The following is a 23,198-nucleotide window of genomic DNA, read 5'->3' on the forward strand; positions in this document are numbered from 1 at the left end:
GGGTATCTTAATTCCAAGAGCTGTCATTCCAAATACTACAAGATTGATTAACATCATCGACAGAAAGTTTTTTTAAAAAAGAAAATTCAAGTAACATGCCATTGTCAAGTACCTATACACACAGAATTTAGAACAGCAGCCACATTGACAGTTTTGTCGTAAAGGGCTCCCCAAAACTATTGGCATCTGGGTCTGACATCAATGATTGGTAGGCATGCCAACTTTGACATGTTTTTTTTTTTTTAATAATGCAGATCATACTATTTGTATTTATAAATTCTAATGCATGAAAGTTGTACATTTCCCCCATAGTTCTATTCAGTTTTTACCTATTTATTTATGGATTTTTTTCCATATTTATTCTTTGTTGTTTGTGTGGTTCATTTATTGAGATTACATCCCCACATTGGTCTGTGTCCAGTGCACAGATACAGACATACCTCCAGGCACAACAGTTCTAGCTTCAGTCCCTCACTGCAAATACAACTATAGTTCGAGCAACTAGCTATTCTCTCATTCAACTTAAATCCAAAAAAAAATACCCAACGTTTTGGCGCGTTCTGAGATTGTTTGGATGGTTGGAAGAAAAAAGATAGTTTTAAATAATAATTAAAAGTTGAATAAAATATTATTAAATTTTTTTTTTAATATTATTATTATTTTAAGATTTAAAAAGACTAAATTATTTATTATTTTTGTGTGAAAATTAAAAAAAATTATAATGATGAGATGAAATTGGTTGAAAATGTTTCTCAATTCCGATAACCTCTAAAATTTTTTTTATACTTTAATCACTAGTTTTCTCTTTTCTCTTTTGTTCTTTATGTTAGCCTGTTAATTTCCCAAATGCTACCTAAAAGGTTTGAATATTGCTTGACTATCTAAAAGAGTAATGAATTGTGCAAATGTTGCGCATTAAAAAAGTAGACATATTCTTTTTGAAAAAATATGATTTTTTCATATAAGTTTCATATTTATTCACATTTAAAAAAAAATGTGTGATGCTTATATATTCTATGATTGTAAATATTATTTCTTTATCTAAAAAACCATAGAAGGAAAAACATTGCATTCATGTGAGTGATTCACAAAGGTCTCATAAAAAACTAATCAAAATGAAACACCAAGATCTCATAAAAGGGAAAAGAAGAGAGCATGGCCTAACTTGGATAGAATAATGGTAATAATTAAAAACAAGAGATCCACATAGAGCAACCAATTTCTTAATATAATTTTGGTAGTTTGATTCTTCTACATCTATTCATTTTATATTGTTGTCAAGCAATTGAAAATTGAAAACTACAACAATGACAAAAATAACTTTGTAGCATCCATACGAAACAACCACCAGATTTTAAAATATGTTTATGTGTCTGTATAGTATAGTTTTGATTTATATAAATTATCATCCAGTGAAAAAAGAAAAAGATTAAAAAATTGTCCACATCTTGGTGTTTTGAAATAAGAGAAACAGCCAGGGCCAAGCAACTTCAAGAAAAGGAAGGAAGCCTTGACGGAGAAGGAAGACTTTGTACTTTGGAGTGCTTACCCACTTCTCGCAGCTCCACTGCACGCTTCCTTCTGATAGAAAAAACTAGACTTTACAACTCCATATGTTTGTTTCTACCTCCACCTTGCAGCGCAATATTTGCCTACATATTATCTTTTGCTGCACGACTCTTAAAAAAGAAATAGGAAAAAAAAACGCTCACACGCAAAAAGTTTAAGAAGGAACAAAGAGAGATATGTGTGCTCCTTCGTCCTAATCGTTACGTTTCGCATCTAATCTTCGTCTTCTTTCGCTTTGGCTTTTCTCTTCCCTCCACTCTGTAACCAGCTAGACAAGGAAGGAGAAGAAGAAGCAGAAGTCAAGAGGGGTTGCGAACTTAGAAGGAGGAAGACCTGATTTTGAAGACCCGGAACTTTTTCAAGGGGTTCGATTATTTAACTTTTCGTGGGTTTGATAGAAGTGGGGATATGGCTTTTTACTCAATGTTTTGTTGCGGAAATGTTTCGAATCGGTATGTTGCTTACATTTTTTTTTTCCTATTATTGCTCAATTGTTGGGAAATCTTTTTTATTTGCTGTATTCTGTTGGGAAATGAGAGCTGAGGAGGGGTTTAGTTCTGCATTCAGCTTAGATTTTGGGGACGAGCACTTGGGTCTGGATGAGAGGAATCTATTAGTGGCTTGTTAGGTTGTTAAGAAAGTGGTGGGAAAAGGTAAGAATACGAGAGGGAAAAAAAAAAAAGTGGAATCTTGATGGTCAAAAACAACACAGCGCCCAGACATCAGTGAACTATAGTATTTCATTAAGTTTGACCAAATAAGTGGTTCCACTACTTCTAAAAAAAGTGGTTCCACTCGGATTTTTTTCAGTGGCCAAACGAAAAGTGTGTCTTTTTAATCGTTTTGTACTAAAGTGCATTTCTTTTTCCGCTATGTTGTTCTGATTGAGCTTAATCAGTGGAGGGCTCAATTGTACAGGAATGAACGAGGGAAGAAGCCTCAAACGTGGAGGGTATTTTCATTGAAGGAGCTGCACGCAGCTACGAACAATTTTAATTATGATAACAAGCTTGGAGAAGGGGGATTTGGTAGCGTCTACTGGGGTCAGCTTTGGGATGGATCACAAGTAATTAATACATTTATAAGTTTCCACTCAAATTTTCCATACTGGTTATATTATTAATTTTGCCTCTATTGTCTTTTGATGTGCAAAAAGACTCTTTTCGGGAAACAAGTACAACGCTGAAGGCTATCACTCTTGAGAAAAAAGAATCCATATAGGTCTTGTATTATCAGGAATTATTTTAATCTCCCAGTGCTGCTTTCCACTTTTTGGTAGTTCCCCTCCCCGCCCCGCCTTTTCCCTTCATTGCAGACAAAGCAATGTCATGCAACATATGTTTAGTTTCTTTTAAGTATGGAACTCACTTGTTATAAAACAATGTCATGTAATCTCACCGGGCTGAGGATTGAGAGGATATGTAGATTACGAAGAAAGGTATTGATACTTGCCAAAAAATAAAAAAGAAGAAGAAAGGTCTCGATTTAAAAGTGGGATAGGGATTTGCATGAGCAAATCCGACCTGGGAAGAGGTGGGATGGACCCTCAGTCTCAACACATGTTGTAGATGTCTCATTGTGTATACAGAATGACAGATGTGGAGATGTGAATTAAGGGATTGGAACATTCTTTATACTCGTCTAAAAAGAATTCAAGGTCAGTGAGCTATGGTTTTCTTGTTCCTTTCCACCATATTCCCTTTCTGTGAGGCAATTTTTAATTTTATTTTATGATGAATTCAATACTGAGATTACTTCTAAAACTACTACATAGTTTAAGTTGCATCTGATCTAACTACAGCTTCCCTTTTGTACTATGTTATACAGTATGTGGTGTCCTGTGTACCTATCCTAGCTTTTCATACCGCAGAAATCTGATGCCCAAAGTAGTAATAAATTTTTTTGAAGCTTGGTATTGTAACATGTAACGATAAATCATGGCAGGATTTGTAAGTCAAGCAAGGATATGACATTTGGAAGTCATGTTATGCAAGACAGATGCTTGGGGACCTGCATGGGCCAATTAATTTTAACTTATCAAAAAAAAAAGACAGCTGCTTGGCTGATTGCTTAAACTATTTGTATTCACTGAAATAATGTCATAGGGTTTAAGGTGCTTAGGACAGGCATATCTGTTAATATATAATCTATGTGAGGCAATATCTTTTTGAAAACAGGCTTATAAAAAAAGATCTTGTCAACAGAAAATTGCCAGTTCCATTTCGCTAGAGTTCTGTAGCCAAGTGAAGTCGTGGGCATCAAAGATGCTCAATCTGTTCCTTTGCTAACATGCTTTATTTGTTTATCAACTTTCAAGTTTTTGCTTAATTGATTGAAGAGCTTTTTCCATCATTATTCTGTCTTGAAACACTCGTAGGCAATTGGTAATAGTGCACCCTTCTTAATGAATGTTCTTACCGATGGATATTAATAGGTTTACAGTCCTTGTTGAGACAACAGAGAACCTACATCCTAAGTGGCATAGTAGGAAGACAGTTATGGTGCTTTGTTGAGCCAGCTTGGACAAGAATTACAGCTGGTTGCATTGATCGATTCCTTCTGATGTACTTGTCACATTAACTCCTTGAAGATAATTTTTTTTTTTTTTTTATAAGTAACTCCTTGAAGATAAATAAAGTGGTTCTGGTATTTTACTGCCTGTGATATGCACATTGATTAAGACTTTGTACTTCTGTATTATTGAAGTGCACTTTTTCCTATTCACATGTGACTTACTTTGGCTAGTGCTCTCTCACGATAGTAAAGCATTGTAAGTTGAAGAATTTCTAGACTCAACTTTTATTGTGCCATTAGAAGCAAATTTTTCCGGTGTATGCTCTTAACGATTATGTTCCAAATAACATTGAGTCTTGGATGTCATCACAACTGTAATGGGCTTGATTTGTTACTAAGTTACAGCCTTTCCTGAATTGTGTTCACCTGAGAGTAATCGGTGCAATTACATGTTTCAATACTCCTTTTCCTCATGTTATAGCAGAACTCTAATGGCTGTATGCCTGCAACTTAACCCCCCACTCGTCCTTGTAAACTGGATAACATTCTGAAAGGTGACAACTATGCAGATTGCAGTCAAAAGGTTGAAGGTTTGGAGCAACAAAGCGGATATGGAATTTGCTGTTGAGATTGAGGTACTGGCACGAGTGCGGCACAAGAATTTGCTAAGCTTACGTGGCTATTGTGCTGAGGGGCAAGAGCGTCTGATCGTGTATGACTACATGCTGAATTTAAGCCTGCTATCACATCTTCATGGACAGCACTCGGCAGAATGTCTTCTCAATTGGAACCGACGGATGAGTATTGCAGTTGGAGCTGCTGAGGGCATAGCGTAAGTACTGAACCAACTTTGTTCTTCATCTTTTGTCATGCCACGTAGCTTACCTCGTAATCTTTTGATTCAGCTATCTCCATCACCACTCCACCCCCCATATAATTCATAGGGACATCAAAGCGAGCAATGTGTTGCTAGATTCAGATTTTCAGGCTAGGGTTGCTGATTTTGGATTTGCAAAGTTAATCCCTGATGGTGTAACACATGTGACGACAAGAGTTAAGGGTACCCTTGGATACCTTGCGCCCGAATATGCTATGTTTGGGAAAGCAAATGAGAGTTGTGATGTCTACAGCTTTGGGATACTTCTGCTCGAGCTTGCTAGTGGCAGGAAACCCATTGAGAAATTGAGTTCAACAATGAAACGTTCAATTACTGATTGGGCGCTGCCATTGGCATGCGAGAAAAATTTTGATGAACTAGTAGATCCGAAGCTCAATGGTACGTATGTGGAGGAAGAGCTAAAAAGAGTGGTCTTGGTTGCACTCATATGTGCTCACAGTCGGCCTGAGATGAGACCCACGATGCTTGAGGTGGTGGAGCTTCTGAAGGGACTTAAGGAGGAGAAACTAGCTGAACTGGAACATATTGAGCTATTCAGGCCTCCTCAAGCTGCAGATTATAATGATGGGGCCTCGGTTGCTGAAGACAGCTCAGACTTCATCTCAGAGGAAAAAGATTCAAAACCGGAAATTGAGGGGGGGATCGGGCTTAGAGATGAACATAATCGCGCAAACTAATAAGTGTGGTATTAATTCGATTTGGTACCATTTACAAGATTTGGGTTTCTCATGTGAAGGTGGAACTGGCTTGGCTTGGCTTGTTATTAAAATTTGACTGGAACCATTGCTAATATCAAGAAAGCATGTATTTTTGTGAGTGCAACGAGATCCGTTTTGTGTTTCTCGTCATTCCTTTATCCTAAAACGAATGACATGGAAACTGTGTTTAATATCATCCTACGGGATGGTCTGATTTTTGGCTCTAGAGACTAGAACTAGTGCTATATGTATATATAGAACGACGCATCGACTTTTTGACTTCTCCATTACTAATTTACTACTATTAAGGTATTGCAACAGTATTATGTATAACGCATGCCATTGCAACGAAATCCTGTATTTTTCATTTCAACATCGAAAGATACAAAATGCTCACTGTTAATCAAAATTTGTGGCACAGCAGGCATTCGAGGCTTTAGCTTCAATACAAATGTAGAAGCATAAATGGCACAATCATATATTTACAAAGACTACTGAAATATAAAAAAGACTTATGGCTACAATTTGGATACCAATCATCTTAAGATGTGCATGATTATTACAACAAAAAGGGTTTTGTAACTCCTTTCGAAAGACTTGCCCAGTGAAAAATCAGTAATTGCACAAGCAGCAGGGCAAATATGCCACAATTTAGCTTGCATTGTAACCCAGAATTACATCGCAAATCTCAACTCCTATGAGAAGGTGTCTTCACGATCTCCCACAGCAATCGTCTCTCCCTCCTCCAAGTTGCTAAACTCCAGGAAATGCGTAGGCCTGTGGTCCTCGTGATAATATTCACGGGGTGCCCCAAGCTTGACCCCATACTTCATACTAGGTGCATGTTTCACCCCCATGAAGTTGTAATTCCATGGACCATTATCAGGAATCTAGTAATGGAAAGCAATAAAATGATCAAAGTTAACTCCATGGGAACAATAAAACCATTCAGCAAATCAAATACACATATGAAGATAAAATAACCATACAAGTATCAAATCAAAAAAGCACAACTAATGAATCGTATATGTCGAAGACAGATAGAGAATGTTCTTACCATATAGAAGCCTAGGAAGCGGTCACTAAGGAGCATTTGGACCTTCTCGTAATGAGTGGGAAGGTAGCCATGAGGATTGCTTCCAGTGTCCTTGTTCACACGTCCCCACTCATACCCTGATGGTGTCAGCTTATAAGCAGTTAAGGAGCAGGAACCAGGAGTGAAACTGCAAGTCAAAATAATGCACTTCTCCCCATCCCATTGCTTGTTGTTTTCTAAGATCTTAGCATGACTTGTGAGATCCTGCAAGCAAAATCTCAGGTAAGATAACAAATCGTGGACATGACTCATTCCCCCCTTCTAGAAGAACAGAAGTATCTAAAAACATGACATTTATACTAAAGAACTAACATAAGAAACATTAAATCACTCAGATTTAAAAAAAAAAAAAACCTGTGGTGATAACTGGGGAAGTTCATTAGGTTGTGTGTGCATCCATCCCAAAGGCTCTAAGTCATTCAGGAAATCATGCTCTGGGAGAGCTGCTGGAAGGTTAACTTGTTGATGGGTTCCCCACTGTGGCGGCATTGCAATACAGCGGATTTCCTTAACCTGTGGGTTGTCAGGGGGACTTACACCATACAAGTAGCCAGCAATTTGAGTCCGAAGATCTGCTATGCAGATAAACTTCTTCAAAATGTTCTTTGGCATAATATAGGTATATCCTGTTTCCTGCATTATCAAGTGCCCTCCAGGTCAGCCAAAATATAAAATATATATGATTATAATTTGTAATGTAATCATATATATTAAATATATAATATGAGAAGGTCAACCCGTACCTTTATATCCTCAGAATTCACATAAATATGATTGACACGAAGATAGAGATTTGTTGCTGATATTGCTCTCACACGCCAATCTGTCTTAGATCCAAATGCAGCTTGCTCATATGGACTTGTGGTGGTGACAATCAGTTCATCACCATGCACATTGGTGGTCCTTGTTGTCACTGCTGTCAGCTGACTTGCTTCTTTTGCCTGGTATTGTTATACAGGAGTTGATTTTAAGTCAATAACCAGCAAAACACACATACACACACACACATATAAAGAAACCAAAGTTAAAACAAGTAGTGATAGGCTAGTGCTGTATATGCAAGAGGAATATAGAAACAGTGGATCATCTTTTACTCTATTGTGAGGTTGATAACATTGGAAAATTATAACCTTACAACTATTTTACAATTATTTTACAACTCCACATGAAATGGAGGGTAATTTTGTAATATTAAAATTTAATTTTATTGGAGTGGCATGATTTCTTTGATTGTTTGAAAATGAGTTGTAAAAGAGTTATAGATGTATCATTACTCAATAACATTTTGTGGCAAGCTGTTTTTGGTCTTTTTGGGTTAAATTGGGTGATGCCTAGAAAAAGAGGTAGATCTTTGAGTGCTCGAAAGGGGATTTTGACAGTCATCATGATGAGAACTTGTAGAAAATGATTCCAATTTGTTTCATGTGGTACAGTTGGAGAGAGAGAAATCTGAGATTGCACAACGACAGCGGAGGACCTCAAGGCCTTCTTTCTCAATTTACTCTACCAATGCATGGTTGCCCACTATGTTTTTATAGTTTTAGCTTCCAGGATTTTCTTGGTTTCTTTACATTCTCTAGTTAGGTGCATCTCACCTATACCACCTATGAACTTGATGGTGCCTTTGTGCTCATTAATAAACGTTCTTATTATAAAAGAAAAAAACAGAAACATCACCTGTTTCTCAATCTCAGCAATCTGCTGCCTCTGTTGAGAAGGTGGAGTAATCTCAGCTCCAAGTATGATATCACGAATTTCAGACTGTGTCAGGGCTGATGTATTCACATTGTTCTTCTTGGCATAGTCTGAGAGTATGAGATCTCTAAGAGCAACCTCTACCTGTCACATGAAGATGATAGGAAAACTCAACACATCAAAGAAATGCATGAATATATATTGACAGAATGGCTTTTTTTTATTGGTGAACAAGATTTTATTAGTCATAATAATAGGCAAGAGCCCAAGTATAAGGGACATATATAAGAGAAACGCCTAAGTGTGCTAGTTTAGTGATACAAGGAATTCATGAAAAGCCATGCCATGAAAATCAATTAATTACAATCAACCACTGGAGTGAATGGAAAATTAAGTTTCTAAGCTCATCCATTGACCGCTCTAGAATTGAAACCAGGTAAATATTAGGCTATTTGCCACTAGAGGAATACACACACACGGATGCATGAATATTTATTGATAGCAGGCATTTTGCATTGAAACCATGTAAACATAGGCTATTGCTGCTATATGAACACACATACACAACCCGCTGTTCCCATTTTCTTGCTGACCCAACATGCACAAAAGGTGTGTCATTAGAGTGAGTGCGCTTTACTGATACAATCAAAAGTAATAGGTAAGCCATTAAAACAATGGAGTGGGTTACCTTCATCCATTGATCATCATTGAGAGAAGGCCAGATGTGGTGAGGCTCGGTAATGATTGTTTTGTCGGGCTTTAGTAACATCTTTGCCTTCTCATTATTCACATGAAGTGCACGCAGTATCAAAATGAGCCGGGAGAATGCAGTATACGAAGAAATACTTTTCAACCAATCATCATAAATGTTGAAAAGAACCATTTGTGGCTCTGTAGCCTTCAAAATCAGATCACCAAATTTTTCAATCTTCAAGCATGCCTGGAAAGGAAGCTGCAGCTCACTTCCTTTAATAACTATGTTGGGAAAATCCAGCAAGTGAACCTCCAATGGGTCCAGCATTCCTTTACGAGTCACTATAATCTGCTTCGGTTGTTCTTCAACTGGCAAAGACCGCACAAGAGCAGCAACTTCTTCTGCTGTTTTCCACTTGGCTAACTGACCAAGACGCTTCTGCCCTGCCCAGACACTTGTGTGGATGACCTGCAAAGAAATCAATGAATCTGAATCTCAACTAAAGAGAGAAATTACTTCCAAAAAACCATTAGAATATGAAAAAGACAAAAAATAGACCTTCAGAAACAGCTGTCCGGTCCTTGGATTGAATATAAAGATGGCCCCATTGATGGGTTTCGTTGTAAGATTTCCTTCAAATGTCTTGTGGATAGTAACCCGATATACATTAGTGTCATCAACAAACCATATTATTTGGTTGCTGAAGATCTCTCCATAATTCTGGGATGACAAATACGGCTCAGTGGGCTCAGAAGAATACAACTGTAAACCTTTCCGTATCCGCTCCCTCAACACATACAAGGCTGGATTTGACTGCATATCCACCAAGAACCATTATTGAGTACCTGTCTATCACGGATTTATAAAATAATCAAAGAATACATGAACCTAAAATTGAACCTTCATGATCTTATTCATCGCCTGCTGGAGCAGAGGCTTTGACCCAGGAAACCAATTGCCAAATGCAGAATGCAAGTTATAGGCCAAATCAAGTCCAATCATCACACCTGCATGAAAAATCCCATGATGATTATTTCAAGCTTTAAAACAGAAACATCAAGAGGTGTAAAGCAAAAGGCAATAAAAGAATACCAGTAGGAGATGGATATATAGACATGTTGTCTGTTGTATAATCCATAAATTTGGCCCGGGTGTAACGCTCAATATCGTGAGAGTCATAATCACCCCAACGGAGCTGCACATCTATCCAGTACTTGTTGCTTGCTTTCTGATCAAACACATCCTTTGGCTCGGCCACAAGACTAGGTTTTGACATTGGCCATCTATGAGCAGCAAAGAGAAGAACGTCTGCACAAGAGCTGTTCATTTTATAACTCTTCCTCGGATGTATTGTTTCCTTCTGCACAGTTTCAATTTCCAAAGCATCTAACTCCTGATCCAAAACTTGACACAGATCCATGACAACACTCTCATGTATCTTTTGCCACAAATGAGCACGGAATATCTGAATCAGCGAAATCTTTAAGGTAGGGATCTTCCCGTGCATGAAGATGCCAGTTAGATCCAACTGGACTTGGAAACCCACGTAAACATTTGCTCTATTTATTGTAGGTGACCACCAAAGAGTGAACCTACGGTTAGGGATCTGGTTGAGACCAGATCTCTGAGCATTTGTCAGCTTTTTATACTTCATTGATTCCTCAAAGCCTGATGCCTTTTCCCAGAAGAGTCCTTCCCATGTTGGAAAGCTAAAAAATCAAATAAGAAAAATCAATCAAAAACTAGTCCCCCCCTTAAAGGAGATCACTGGGTTATGAATTGAAGACTGCAACTCAACTATGTCAAGATTATATACTACAGTGCAATTAAATTGAACAGACCAAAGCTATAGACGACAAAAAGTGCTCCGATGTGCACTAACCAACCAGATTATATACACCCACTTGTCTCTTTCACCATCCCCATTGTATTAGCAGACTGATAGAAAATGGCTAAACTGGTGACAACTAATCAGAACAAACTTGTAAAACAGTATACTTACTATGTTCCTTTGAATAAGGTATGCTCAAGAATTCCCTCAACACCTCCTAAAGCTTGGATGACATCAGTTCGATAGTTGTTCAAGTTCCAAAGTTTCCCGTCATGCCTCTGGTGTGTCCACCAGAAAGGGTTCTGTTTTAGAACTTGGTACTGCTTGAAGTCAGTGCGCACCCTCCATCCTTTGTCATATGCCAAAGTATGTCGATCCTTCTGAAACAAAGTATTTATCCGAGGAATTCCCCTGTCCCATGAATCCTGTCAAGAGAATTAAGCAAGACATTAGGATGAAGAAATTTTGTATCAAGGCCCTAAAAATGTATATAAAAAAAGTGCTGCCACCCACTTCCAAATCTTCAAGGGTCAAACGCCTATTTTGTGCCTGAGCTTCCTGTCTCTTTAGTGCATATTCGGCCCACACACGCTGTGAATCTATGAACTCACTCTCCCATGGCTGTCAAGTAAACAGCAAGACGGTGAAAAACAGCAAAGTAAACACACAGGCACACCACATACACAAAAAGAAAAAGTCTCAATTTACTTGTATATATCGATAAAGATTGGGAATTAGCTGGTCCTCTTCATGACTCATTCCACTCCTAAAGTGAGTTACACCAACATCAGTCTGCTGACTGTAACGGAGGTCACTCTGTGGAATCAATATGTGACCCATGGAAAGCATGCCTAGTCCTCCGATTTCCTTTGGAGTGTAGAAAATGACAGGCGGGAACCTGAAAGAAAATTGAGATTAAGAATAGCATATTGAGTTTCGACAATATTTAAGTTTTGAAAACTTCCAATAGATAATGTTTTTCCTTATGCAGCCACAAAATTAAATAAATGTACCTGCTAGGCATCTTTGAGTTCAACCCAATCTTTATACGGGTCTGGATTTTATTTTCACATTTAACCAGCAAATCCAACAGTTCTTGAGTATGTACAGTGGCTTCACGGAAATAAGTCATGAGACCTATTGAAAACAAGAACCCTTCATAATCTATCCTCAAGATGTCAAAATAATTTTACTAGGCAGAATAAAATTCTCAAAACATACCTATCAGGGCTGTATTCCATTTATTGACAATTTTTGTAAATGTGGTAGATCCAGAAGACATTAGAATCTGCCTCACACGATTCTCAAACACCTTCATGTGTTCATCATCAACCCGCAAGAAAGCAACAGCAGTCCGTTCTTTGGTCTGTTCATTCTGCAGATTCCAAACGCCATCTCTTGTATTGCTGAATGCTTCTTGGGTCATTCTTATTTTAGGAAGTATCCGAACTTCAAATCCACACCTATAGGTCATATAAGAAATGATTCAGAAAAAATTCCATTCCCCATAAAGCGAACATCGCAATCATAAGCTGAAAAGCCTAGGGAGGCTAAAGCGGAATGAAGACAAATCTCAGATTCATACACAATTACAGGACTATTAACCAAAATAATAAGCAACTTATCAAAAAGGGGATCTGAAGGTTAAGACCTCTCCCATACGATCATATCCATCATATGACAAAGGCCAATTATAAACGCAGAAAATAATGAATTAAAAAAAGGGATGCAAAATTTATGGATGAGGTGAATGTATTTGTTAAGAATGTCTCGAAGGGAAATAAATATGGAATCAACCAACTATTTTTTGTTTTGGTTCCCAATTAACTTGTCTACGAAAAACATCCAGCAGTTGCAGCTTAGGAGATGAAAAGCGGCAAGAGTGGTGCATGGGAAATACCGGATATCAACAAATCCAAGTATTCCAAGAAACCTTTTTATATATCTTTGCTGGAAAACATAGGTCCCAAGCAGGAAAAATATCATAACATATATACCAAAGATGAAGCAACTAAATAGATGGATGACATACATGCTGAAGAGCAAATTCGGATTATCCTTGCTGTAAACTGATACAAAGCTGTTCTCCCACTCCAATGTTGTGATACTTCGAGGAAGACGATTCTTCATATCCCAGAAAACACTCCTCCCAAGATTTACTGAGGAAAATTTAAAAACCGACCGATAATGTCATTTTTTGCATCTCAAGAAATCCAACTCATTCTTTTAAGATAATGTTTGGCCATATTACTTTAGATTAGAAGTAAGAAAGAAAGAATAAACTACCATCATGTTTCATGAGCCTCATTCTTGCATCTCTGGGCCAGCACTTCTTATTGTTATATCCAACCATATTTTCATTGTTAGGATCAGGATGCTCAGTAAGATATCGCTGAATAAGGTCTCGAGCCTCTTCATGGGTGAAGCGGAACAATATATGGACCCTGTCTATGTATCGGGAATACAGCCGAATAGGGTGCCGTGTCTCAACTTTCGTGTCCCAATAAGTAATGAACTCATTAGGCATCTGGGGAGGACCAGCAATCTCACTGGCTCGAGTCAATCCAAGTAGCAATAGATCCAGCACAAGTCCATAATACTGTACAACAAAAGAAGCAAACTGGAGACCACGTATAAGACCATATGAGTTTGTGTGACTCATATCCTTGTAAGACAACACAACATTGTTCTTAGCAGTGACATAATCAGCAATGTTGTGGTCAAGAACCAACCTCAAGAGCCTGCAACATATCAAAGTAAAAAACACATTATTTAATAAAAATATCCATCTTTACAGTCAAAAAAGCACCAACCTTGTACTCACCTGTTTAACATTGTCAAGTCAATCTTCTCAAAGAACTTCTCAAACTTTGTCTGAAGCATCACAACACATTGCCCTTCACTCGTGTCCCATACACCTTGTAAATTGTTTATACCCTGACACCATTTATAGACCAAAAGTGGGGGAGGCTCCGAATCTGCAGGCTTGATCCAGTTTGGAAAGAGATGGCGTTTGTCACCTTCATACCATAAATATTGATCAAGATATGCATCCGTAATCTTCTCAAGAGGCTCAATCTCATAAACGGGAATGAGATAGCTGTACAAATCCATGAACTCTATGCCAACCTGAAAAAAACAAAAAGTTCAGTTCATCCTACGCTGTAAAGCCCAAAGGTCAGTATCAACTCATTCTTGATCATTGACAGACCTCCTTGAAAGCACGCTGAGTGAGCAGGTGACGCTTAATTCGCGACAGTGCTTCATGTGGGTTATCATAAGCTTGTTCAATGAGACCCAACTCTTCCCTCTGAAGCTGGTTTAATCTCACAGCCACACTGTAAGATTCTTTCAACCTCTCCAGAGCTAGAATAAGTAGTTTTGTATCATGCTTATATGACAATGGAGGGAATGGAATGGGAGAAAACTTTCTTGACTCCAACCAATGCACTGTAGTCGTATAAATGGCAACTGCTTCTTCTGGTGTAACATATGGGCCGTCTTTCAAATAGTTGTGTTGTCGTTCCTAGAAGAAGGGAAAATGGAAATTGAAAGATAACTAAGCTAGGGAATAAAAACATCTATTAGAATACAATTCAGGAAAAAAAAATAAAGAGGCCATGAAGGCCATCTTTTGTAGTTCTCCCTAGGAAATTTACACAAAAAATGAAAATTTTGGTATGCAAACCTGCTCTGCTTTAAGCCAAAGGCGAGTCAGTCTCCCAAGATTCTTCCGACAAACTGTCTTATCAACCGTCGCTCCTCTTTTTATACGCTCACGATTATAGTGAGCAACATTCGTCCACCAGTCTGCTTTTGATTTGACATATCGAAGAATCATGTTCTCAATGGGGACCGGCAAACCTGGAACCTTCCAGGGAATGTTTGCTTTCCAACATCGCCACGCCTCACTGAGATGCTGCAATATCACTCTAGCTTTATTCTGCTTGATGCCCTCTGCATTTCAAGGATTCAATTTTTGAGACACAAATCAAGTAGACTACATCAACCAGAAAATCAGATCAAAGGAAACACAAGCCAATAAAGAACAGAATTTTGTTCGATAAAAGATTACCTGGCATGGCATCAAGAACATCATGCATAACAGCTGCTCGAAGCTCCAAATCAAAATGGCTTTCAACACGTTGCTTGGTAACAGTTTTTGCCACTCCTTTTGAATGGCGCCCTTCAAATTGACGCGCAAGTAAATTCCCTAACCACCGTTCGAGGAGTGGCACTATACCACGAAGAAAGAACAACCACACCCTCCACATCGGTGCCCAAAACCCACATCCAGGTCCTTTCCCAACAGGACCAGTGTTGAACCGATAATAAATCAAGTGTTTCAAGTCTTTGCACATTCTGATCTGCCGCATAAGCCTGTACTTATATCGGTACATCCCAGTCAGTTGACCAACATGAGAGAATGTATATTGCAAACCATCAGCCAATTGGAAAGCATCCACATTACCCAAGCGGAACTGGATATTTGCATCAACTACAAGCTTTGTCAAACGCAGAATTTCACGGCAAAGATGGAAAGCATTACCAAAACGTGATTTCTTTCGCTCTTTTGTAGTGAGGGTCTTTACAGGCTTCAGGTTAAAATTGTAATCGAGGTGGAGGTAATTCAAATTTTTCCTATGTATAAGCAGATTTAGCATGTTATAGCCCTGCTTACAAACTTGAAGACCAGCTTCAGCCCAGTCAAGTTCTGTCGTTTGGAAAAACTTTGTTGCTTGCAAAGATCGGAATAAGTGCTTCTTCTTTTGAGCCTTGGGAGGTCTGTGATGCAGTTCATTCAACACAAAGCATTTTAGCAATTTTTGATAGCTGACCCGAACTTTAACTGGATAGGATGGAGGACTGTAAAATGGGAGAACAAATGTCAGATGGTTTCTAATAGAAATAAGATACTTAATATGCATTTAAAGAAAGAAGAAAAGAAGAAAGAAAACAGAGATAACACCAATTCTCTTTATTGTTTTTAATCAGTACGCAAGTTTATTGATAGAAAACTCACCAATGCTCTTTATACCACTCTGACACAAGGGGTATATCTTCTGCACGTCTCATCCGGCCAGATCTCATGTTAAAAGGGCGTGGGGCAAATAGTAAGGAGACACCAGCAGCTGTAGTGTCGGTATAAAGTTGAGTGTCATTCAGAAAAGGTTCCACTCCTTCCGGCAAGCTAAAATCATCATCATCCTCCTCATCACGACTTTTCTTTTCATGCCGCTCCTTGTTAGTGCTAGTTATTGGGTGTATCAAAGGATCATAGTAAAATGCAGGTAAATCAGGATCCTCAGTCTTTATGTACATGATCATAGGAGTGTGATACACACAAAGCTTTACTTTTCGGGGCCTATTGTTATAGAGATGGGGAAATGCAATTCTGTATTCTGTCCTGAGAGGTGATCTAATAATCAGCTTGTTAATATCATTGAACTCATTCCAATCTTCATCTCCTTTCTCCATGTCACGGTACAATGGCTCAAATTTAGGTCCACCTGCATAAGAAATGAAGTAAACACATACTTGAATGATGCTAACGAACATAGATGGGGAAGTAACTGAACCAACAACACAGAGCACATCCAACTGCCAACACACCCATATACCAGTGAAACAACAAAAACATGGACACCCAACCAATGCAATAGATACCGAACAGAAACACAAGCTAAATACACACCAGAATTCATAAAATTGAGCAGCCTCTAAAGCACAAGGTCACCTCAAGAGAAGGGCTCTAAACAGGACCCGCATTTTCCAGTGTATTTAATTGAAATCAGATCCCACCAGACATTTCAAACACCCACTACCCATCATGCCAAAGGATAAAAATATGGCACTATCAAAGATCTAAGAATGAAATCTATGAAACCAAATGAAGAACTGTAAAGCAATTATATATGACAAAACCCACAACCCAGAATGTCCAATTTTTTTCAAAGCACCAAATAACTCAGTAATAAAATCATATATTAAAATCATTAAGGAAAGGATGAAACATACCAGGTATACACATGTTTAACGCTTTGGCTGTAAAAAATGACTCCATGTCAAACAAGTAGAAATAATTGCGATCAATTAAATCAGAAAGGAGCTGTCCTGCAAGCCGATGAAGCGTTGCCATTATAGGAAGCGAGAGATGCCATTTCCGGTAACTTGGACCATTTATCAGCTTTGTTTTCACAAGAGGCTTGTGGTCATAAAACCAAGTACATACAGCAGAATCCTCCTCTTCATCCAACTCTAATTGGATAGGCTCCAGAGGATCAACATCTAAAAGATTATCAGCATAGTCTAGTGGAGGTTCTTCATCATCAAATGGTGGAAACCGCATTCTCTTGAAATGTCTACGATCTCTCTTCTCCCTTCGCATCATGATCCACATTGAGCCCCACTGTGAGATTTAAGATTCAATCAGTCATTGAGATGTTAACATGTGGATTAAAAAATGTAATTAAGAAAAAATGAAACATCAGAAGAGAGGAACAAACCTGAGCCAGATATATAGGTTCTACAACCCATGGTATTTCATTCACAAATGTAATTGCCCCAGAAATATGGTACAAAATCTTCACATCACGAACCTAGAACCACATAGACATAGAAATGTCATTTGGGATAAAATATGACAACGCAAGAAGAACAGATATGGAGCATTAATGCAATATAGGTATAAAAGACGAAAAAATAAATTTATAAAAAAACCCAAAAATGCAAATAACAGCAACCTGCTCCCATGGCATGGGCATATTTTCAAGAAGTTTGTAAACTGCATGCGGAATGAATTTAAGGGCTCCAAGATAGACACGTTTATCATGACGATATTTCTTCGAGGACATGTCCCCATGATCTCTGTTGAAGAAAACAGCAAGAGAAATTAAATGATAAACCAAGAGCAACCAGCTGTATGATATCCCACAGCTACACAAGCATACCTATTAGAACAATAAAAATACGGGGAACAAAAACAAAGTGAACGCTCTAAGCCAGTAATCCCAACAACAAACTGAAGACTCGTAAAAAAAGACGACCAGAATGTTAAAAATAATCTCACTAACTACAATCAACCAACTAGTAGTGCGTTACATTAATTGTTCTCCAAACGGCATCCATCATTTTGGAGTTTCTGGAAGCCATGGCCAAACTAACTATGTCCTCTCAAGTCTCAACTAACCAGATTTCACGTACATAAATAAACACAAATTTATGAAAACAAGAGCTTATACTACCCAGAAAAATTAAAGTAACCAAATACGAAATAGAACAACCACTGGCCTAAGTTATTTAAGAACATAATTACGTCAGCTAAGATATCAACCATAAATTATATCCCAAATCTTTCAAAGTACGTTCAGAGATGACAAGAAAAGTGCTCCCACCTGATAATTTTCCTGACGTGCTCGGGTGGCATGTCCTCCTTCTGCGTCTCGACAAACCCAAACTTGCGTTTGTCGCTGTACCGCTTCGAATTGAGCTGCTGCCATTTCCTCGCCTTCTCCTCGAGTCGAGCCTCTGCTTCGGCCGGCGATGGTAGCACCGTGTACGAGGGCTGCGCCGCAGGTGGAGGCGGTATCGAGGACCCAGTGGTCCCTGGCGGCGCAATCTGGCCGTTGTTCCACATGTCGAACAGATTCAAACCTCTGTCCTAAAACCCTAAGAAACCCTGATAGCAAAATAAATTATAGCACAAGTAGATTTGAGATTTCCATGTATGAGAGGTTTTTGTTTTTGTGGGATGGGTATACCGGGGGGGAGGAGAAGCTTTATTGAGGACGATTCAACAGTTTCTAGGGTTTTGAGGGTTTCTGGGTTTGTAGCTCTGTGAGTGAGAAGAAAAAAGCGAGAGAGTGAGATATTCCGTAGAAAAATGGGGCTGGAGGTTCATAAAGCGTCCTGCTGTGCACGGGTCCCAGGTCCGTGCATCAAGCATTTTGTATTTGTAAATAGAAAATTTATTTTTATACAATACATTATACTGTTGTAAACCGACTTAAGGTGTATGACCGACTCAAATACGGACTTTGTACAGAATGACCGTCTTTGTATTTCTATAAATATGGCATCGTTTACTTGAACAGATATAAATTTTCTGAATTAACAACAGTATTTTTAAGTTTTTCTTTTATAAATATCATTTTTTTTAATTTTATAACACATTATTATTACGAAGGTTCTATTAATTTTAAAATTAATAGTCTTTTACTTCAAGTAAATTTTTTAATATATTATTTACAGTTTCTAAAATAAATATGAAGATTACATTACTTATTATTACTTAATAAAATTTTATGTTTATTCTCGTAATTTTGTAAATATATTTCTTATTTATAATATTAATATACTTATTTTCTTAATATATATATACAAAAAATATCAAATCTTATAAAATTAAAATTTGTTGTTCTTGATATTTCTAAAAAAATTTATTTATTTTAAATTCTTGATACTGAGATCATCTGAATACGATGAACTTAGAAAATACGATTAAATAAGAAAATCACGTGTCCCAGCAGGACCGCATTAAAACAATGATTTTTTTTCACCACCATCTTCTTGAAAAATTAAAAACTGAGTATCTCACTGTAAAAGTTTCCATTATTTTGTGGAATGATTTAAGGAAGAGATATAAGTACCATAAAATTGTAATCCTTCAAAAAGTTCGTCATGATTGGTTGCACCTATAGTTGCAAGATTTTAAAAATGTTAGTGAGTACTGAGTATAACTCTGCACTCTTTAAAATCAGATCAATATTAAAATTATGCAATAAAAAAGTCACTGATAATGATATGTTAGGAAAAACATATACTACTTTCTATGCCTCGAATGTGCTCCTGCAGCAATGGTATCAAGAGCAAAAGTTCAAAAAATATTATGAATTTATATTTTATCTTCTAGTGACTAAACAAAATAATGAACTTTTGTTAAAAAATCAACAGTCACATCCTACTGATTCTATATCATTTTCTGAAATGAATGATACTAGATTTACACCATTTCTAAAAGCAAATGGTGTATATTTTCAAAAAAACATGAGGCATGGACGTAGTAGGAAAAACTATTGAAATGGGGGTTCCAAAAACAACTATACTAAAAGAGATAATAATAGAAATACACTGTACCACTAGAAGTGGTTCAACTCAGAGAATAGTAAAGACCCTCAAAATAAAATTTCAAAAAAACAAACGAAAATGGATACAAAAAATGTAGTATGACTGGACATTAGTCTCATACCTATCGTACAGTTAAGCACTTGGTTAACTTATACTAAACTTCTATAAAAGAGAAAACTAAAAGTTAGAAACAAATTTTGTTGAACTAGCAGATATTTTAGTTTCTATATATGGGAAAGATATTACCCACCTTAATGTTTCTGATTTATTTGAGAATTCTAACAATAGAGTTGATCATTTGATTATGAGTAATATTACATACAGTCGTGAAATTACAAATGCCGTACAATCGCTTTGAAAAAGAGTGGGATCCACGATTAAAAAGTTAGTTTTTTTTTTATGTGGGTCCCATATTAATTCATTTTTTTCAAAGCGACTGCACGCCTCTTACACAACCACGACTGCAAATATCATTTCTCTTTGATTAATGATGGAAGTGTTCATTTTAATTAATATATTTTCTTTATCTTATAGTAAAGCTTTTTAATATTTTGCAATGTTTTGTAATAATTAAAGTTTTATATATTTTATAGAATTAAGAGTCTTATTGGTGAACTTTTTATCTCTGAGATAAATTATAAATATGTATGTCTAACTGACAGTGCTACAACTCACATAATTTTTAAGAATAAAAAATATTTTCAAAATCTAATATTGAATAAAACTTACGTCCATACCATATATGGTTCATCGAATCTAATTGAAGGCTCCGGAAGAGTTTATATTATGTTGCCTAATGGCCCAAAATTATGTATTGATAATACTTTATTTTCTTCACAATCCAGAATAAATTTATTGAGTTTTAAAGATATACATCTAATGATTATCATATTGAAACTACCAACGAAAGTAGTAAATAACGTCTTCTCATTACTAAAATAATTTCGAACCAGAAGCCCATATTAGAAAAAATGCACTTTCTCTCATTTGAATTGTATTATACATAAATGAGAACAATTGAATCACATGTAGTGATGCACCAGAAGTGTATTGGCCCAAAAGTATCCGGGATCAATAATGACGAGATGAATAATTGATAATCTATATGGGCATCTCCTAAAGAATCAGAAAATTATCTTACACAATGAATATATGTACTCTACTTATTCTCAAGGTAAATTGATTATCAAACCATTTCTCTTAAATGTTGTTTTTTAATTTTCATCTTTTTTACAAATGATTCATGAGGATATATAAGTGGACATTTTCAACTATCAAGTGGACCGTTTAGAGATTTTATGGTTTTAATTGATACATTAAATTGATAGTCACATATTTATATACTTTCCATTAAAAATTTTGCATTTACCAAATTTCTTGTTCAAATAATTAAACTACGAATATAATTTTCTGACTATTCAATTAAAATTATTCAATTGGATAATGCAAGTGAATTTATATATCAAACTTTTGATAATTATTGCATGTCAATAAGAATAGATATTGAACATCCAGTTGCTCACACACACACTCAAAATGGTTTAGCTGAATCATTAATAAAAAAGTTTCAGCTAATCGCTAGATCTTTATTTATGAAATCAAAATTTTATATTTCTGCATGGGGACACACTATACGTCATGCATCATCGTTGATTAAGGTTAGACCATCAGCATATCATAAATATTCTCAATTACAGTTTGTATTTGGTCAACAACCAAATATTTGTCATTTTTGTATTTTTTGATGCAAGGTATATGTTCTAATTACACCTCCATAATATACAGAGATGGGTCTTCAACGTAGACTTGAGATATATATTGGGTTTAATTTTTCATCTATTATTAGATACATTGAGCATCTTACAGAAGATACATTTAAAACACATTTTGAAAATTGTCATTTTGACGAATCCATTTTTTCAATATTGGATAATGAGAAGTCGGTGCCTAAAGCACGATAGAAAATTACTTGAAAAAATAAAACCATTTTTCCAATTTAATCATCGTACAAATGAATGTAAACTAGATGTTAAAAGATTATTCATTTGTAAAGTGTTGTAAATCAATTACCAAATGTATTTACTGATACTGAATGTGTGGCAAAATCAAAACAAGTTGCTAAAACAACAATAGGTGAGTCTAAAATAAGCCTAAAATGTAGACAGTCTATTGGTGCAAACGACAAAATACATCAGAATAAAAAAATACAAAATGAATTTAGTATTTCTAAAGAGTTCATACCCACAACACAGGCTACAAAAGCAATTGATGCTCCTGAATAAACTAAATCTCATGAAAAAACATTCAAAAGAGGTATTTCATAAAATGTATTCCGTTGAAGATGGACATGTACCTAAAAATAACGAGATTATGATACATTTTATGAATACTAGAGAAATTTTATATAGAAATAAAACTGTTATCGATAATATATTTTCATATAATATGACCCTTGATATTATAAAAAATAATGAAAAAAGTGAGTCAAGAACTGTCGAAAAATGTCGATGTATAAATGATTAGCCAAAATGAAGTCAGCTATTGAAGCTGAATTAAACTCACTAGCAAAGTGATAGGTCTCTATACTTATTGTACAAATACTAAAGGGTATAATGCCTGTTGGATATAAATCGGTATTTATACGGAAACGTAATGAGAGCAATGAAATTATGAGGTACAAAGCATGACTTGTTACATAAGGTTTTCTACAAAAATTAGGGATTGATTATGGTGAAACATACTTTCATATTATGGATGCAATCACATTCAGAGTTTTTATTTGTCTGGCAATTATAAAAAGATTGAATATGCAGTTGATGGATATGGTCACTGCATATTTATATAGGTCATTAGATCATGACATATATATATAAATATTTGAAGGATATAAAATGTCTGAACGTTCTTATCTGAGTATATCCATAAATATGTATTATATCAAGTTTCAAAGATTTTTATATGTGTTAAATCAATCTGGATACATATGGTATAAACGCCTTAGCGACTATCTATTAAAAGAAGGATTTGAGAATAATCCAATATGCCCATATGTTTTTATTAAGAAATCAAACTCTGAA

The 23,198-nt window shown here is 36.3% G+C and overlaps 2 protein-coding genes across 2 annotated transcripts; one reads left to right on the top strand and one right to left on the bottom strand.

Annotated features, from left to right (window-relative positions):
- The first annotated feature begins 1,490 nt into the window (after nt 1-1,490).
- On the top strand, nt 1,491-6,002 carry LOC122284017 (PTI1-like tyrosine-protein kinase At3g15890). Its single transcript, XM_043095260.1, has 4 exons — nt 1,491-2,021; nt 2,488-2,635; nt 4,653-4,915; nt 4,989-6,002. Exons 1-4 carry the CDS (start codon nt 1,978-1,980, stop codon nt 5,656-5,658), a joined length of 1,125 nt encoding a protein of 374 aa, XP_042951194.1. The 5' UTR covers nt 1,491-1,977; the 3' UTR covers nt 5,659-6,002.
- Nucleotides 6,003-6,021: 19 nt separating this feature from the next.
- On the bottom strand, nt 6,022-18,900 carry LOC122284001 (pre-mRNA-processing-splicing factor 8A). Its single transcript, XM_043095259.1, has 25 exons — nt 18,390-18,900; nt 17,739-17,862; nt 17,502-17,594; nt 17,014-17,404; nt 16,019-16,505; nt 15,071-15,861; nt 14,684-14,952; nt 14,207-14,521; nt 13,820-14,124; nt 13,282-13,736; nt 13,028-13,154; nt 12,217-12,458; nt 12,009-12,132; nt 11,704-11,893; nt 11,509-11,616; nt 11,167-11,420; nt 10,257-10,873; nt 10,065-10,171; nt 9,723-9,977; nt 9,159-9,632; nt 8,453-8,614; nt 7,519-7,716; nt 7,130-7,408; nt 6,737-6,979; nt 6,022-6,569 (listed from the first exon to the last, which is right to left on the bottom strand). The coding sequence occupies exons 1-25, from the start codon at nt 18,629-18,631 to the stop codon at nt 6,375-6,377; spliced, it is 7,047 nt and encodes a 2,348-aa protein (XP_042951193.1). The 5' UTR covers nt 18,632-18,900; the 3' UTR covers nt 6,022-6,374.
- Between the last annotated feature and the right edge of the window lie 4,298 nt (nt 18,901-23,198).

The sequence above is a fragment of the Carya illinoinensis genome, chromosome 1 (assembly GCF_018687715.1).
Source record: "Carya illinoinensis cultivar Pawnee chromosome 1, C.illinoinensisPawnee_v1, whole genome shotgun sequence".
NCBI lineage: Eukaryota > Viridiplantae > Streptophyta > Magnoliopsida > Fagales > Juglandaceae > Carya > Carya illinoinensis.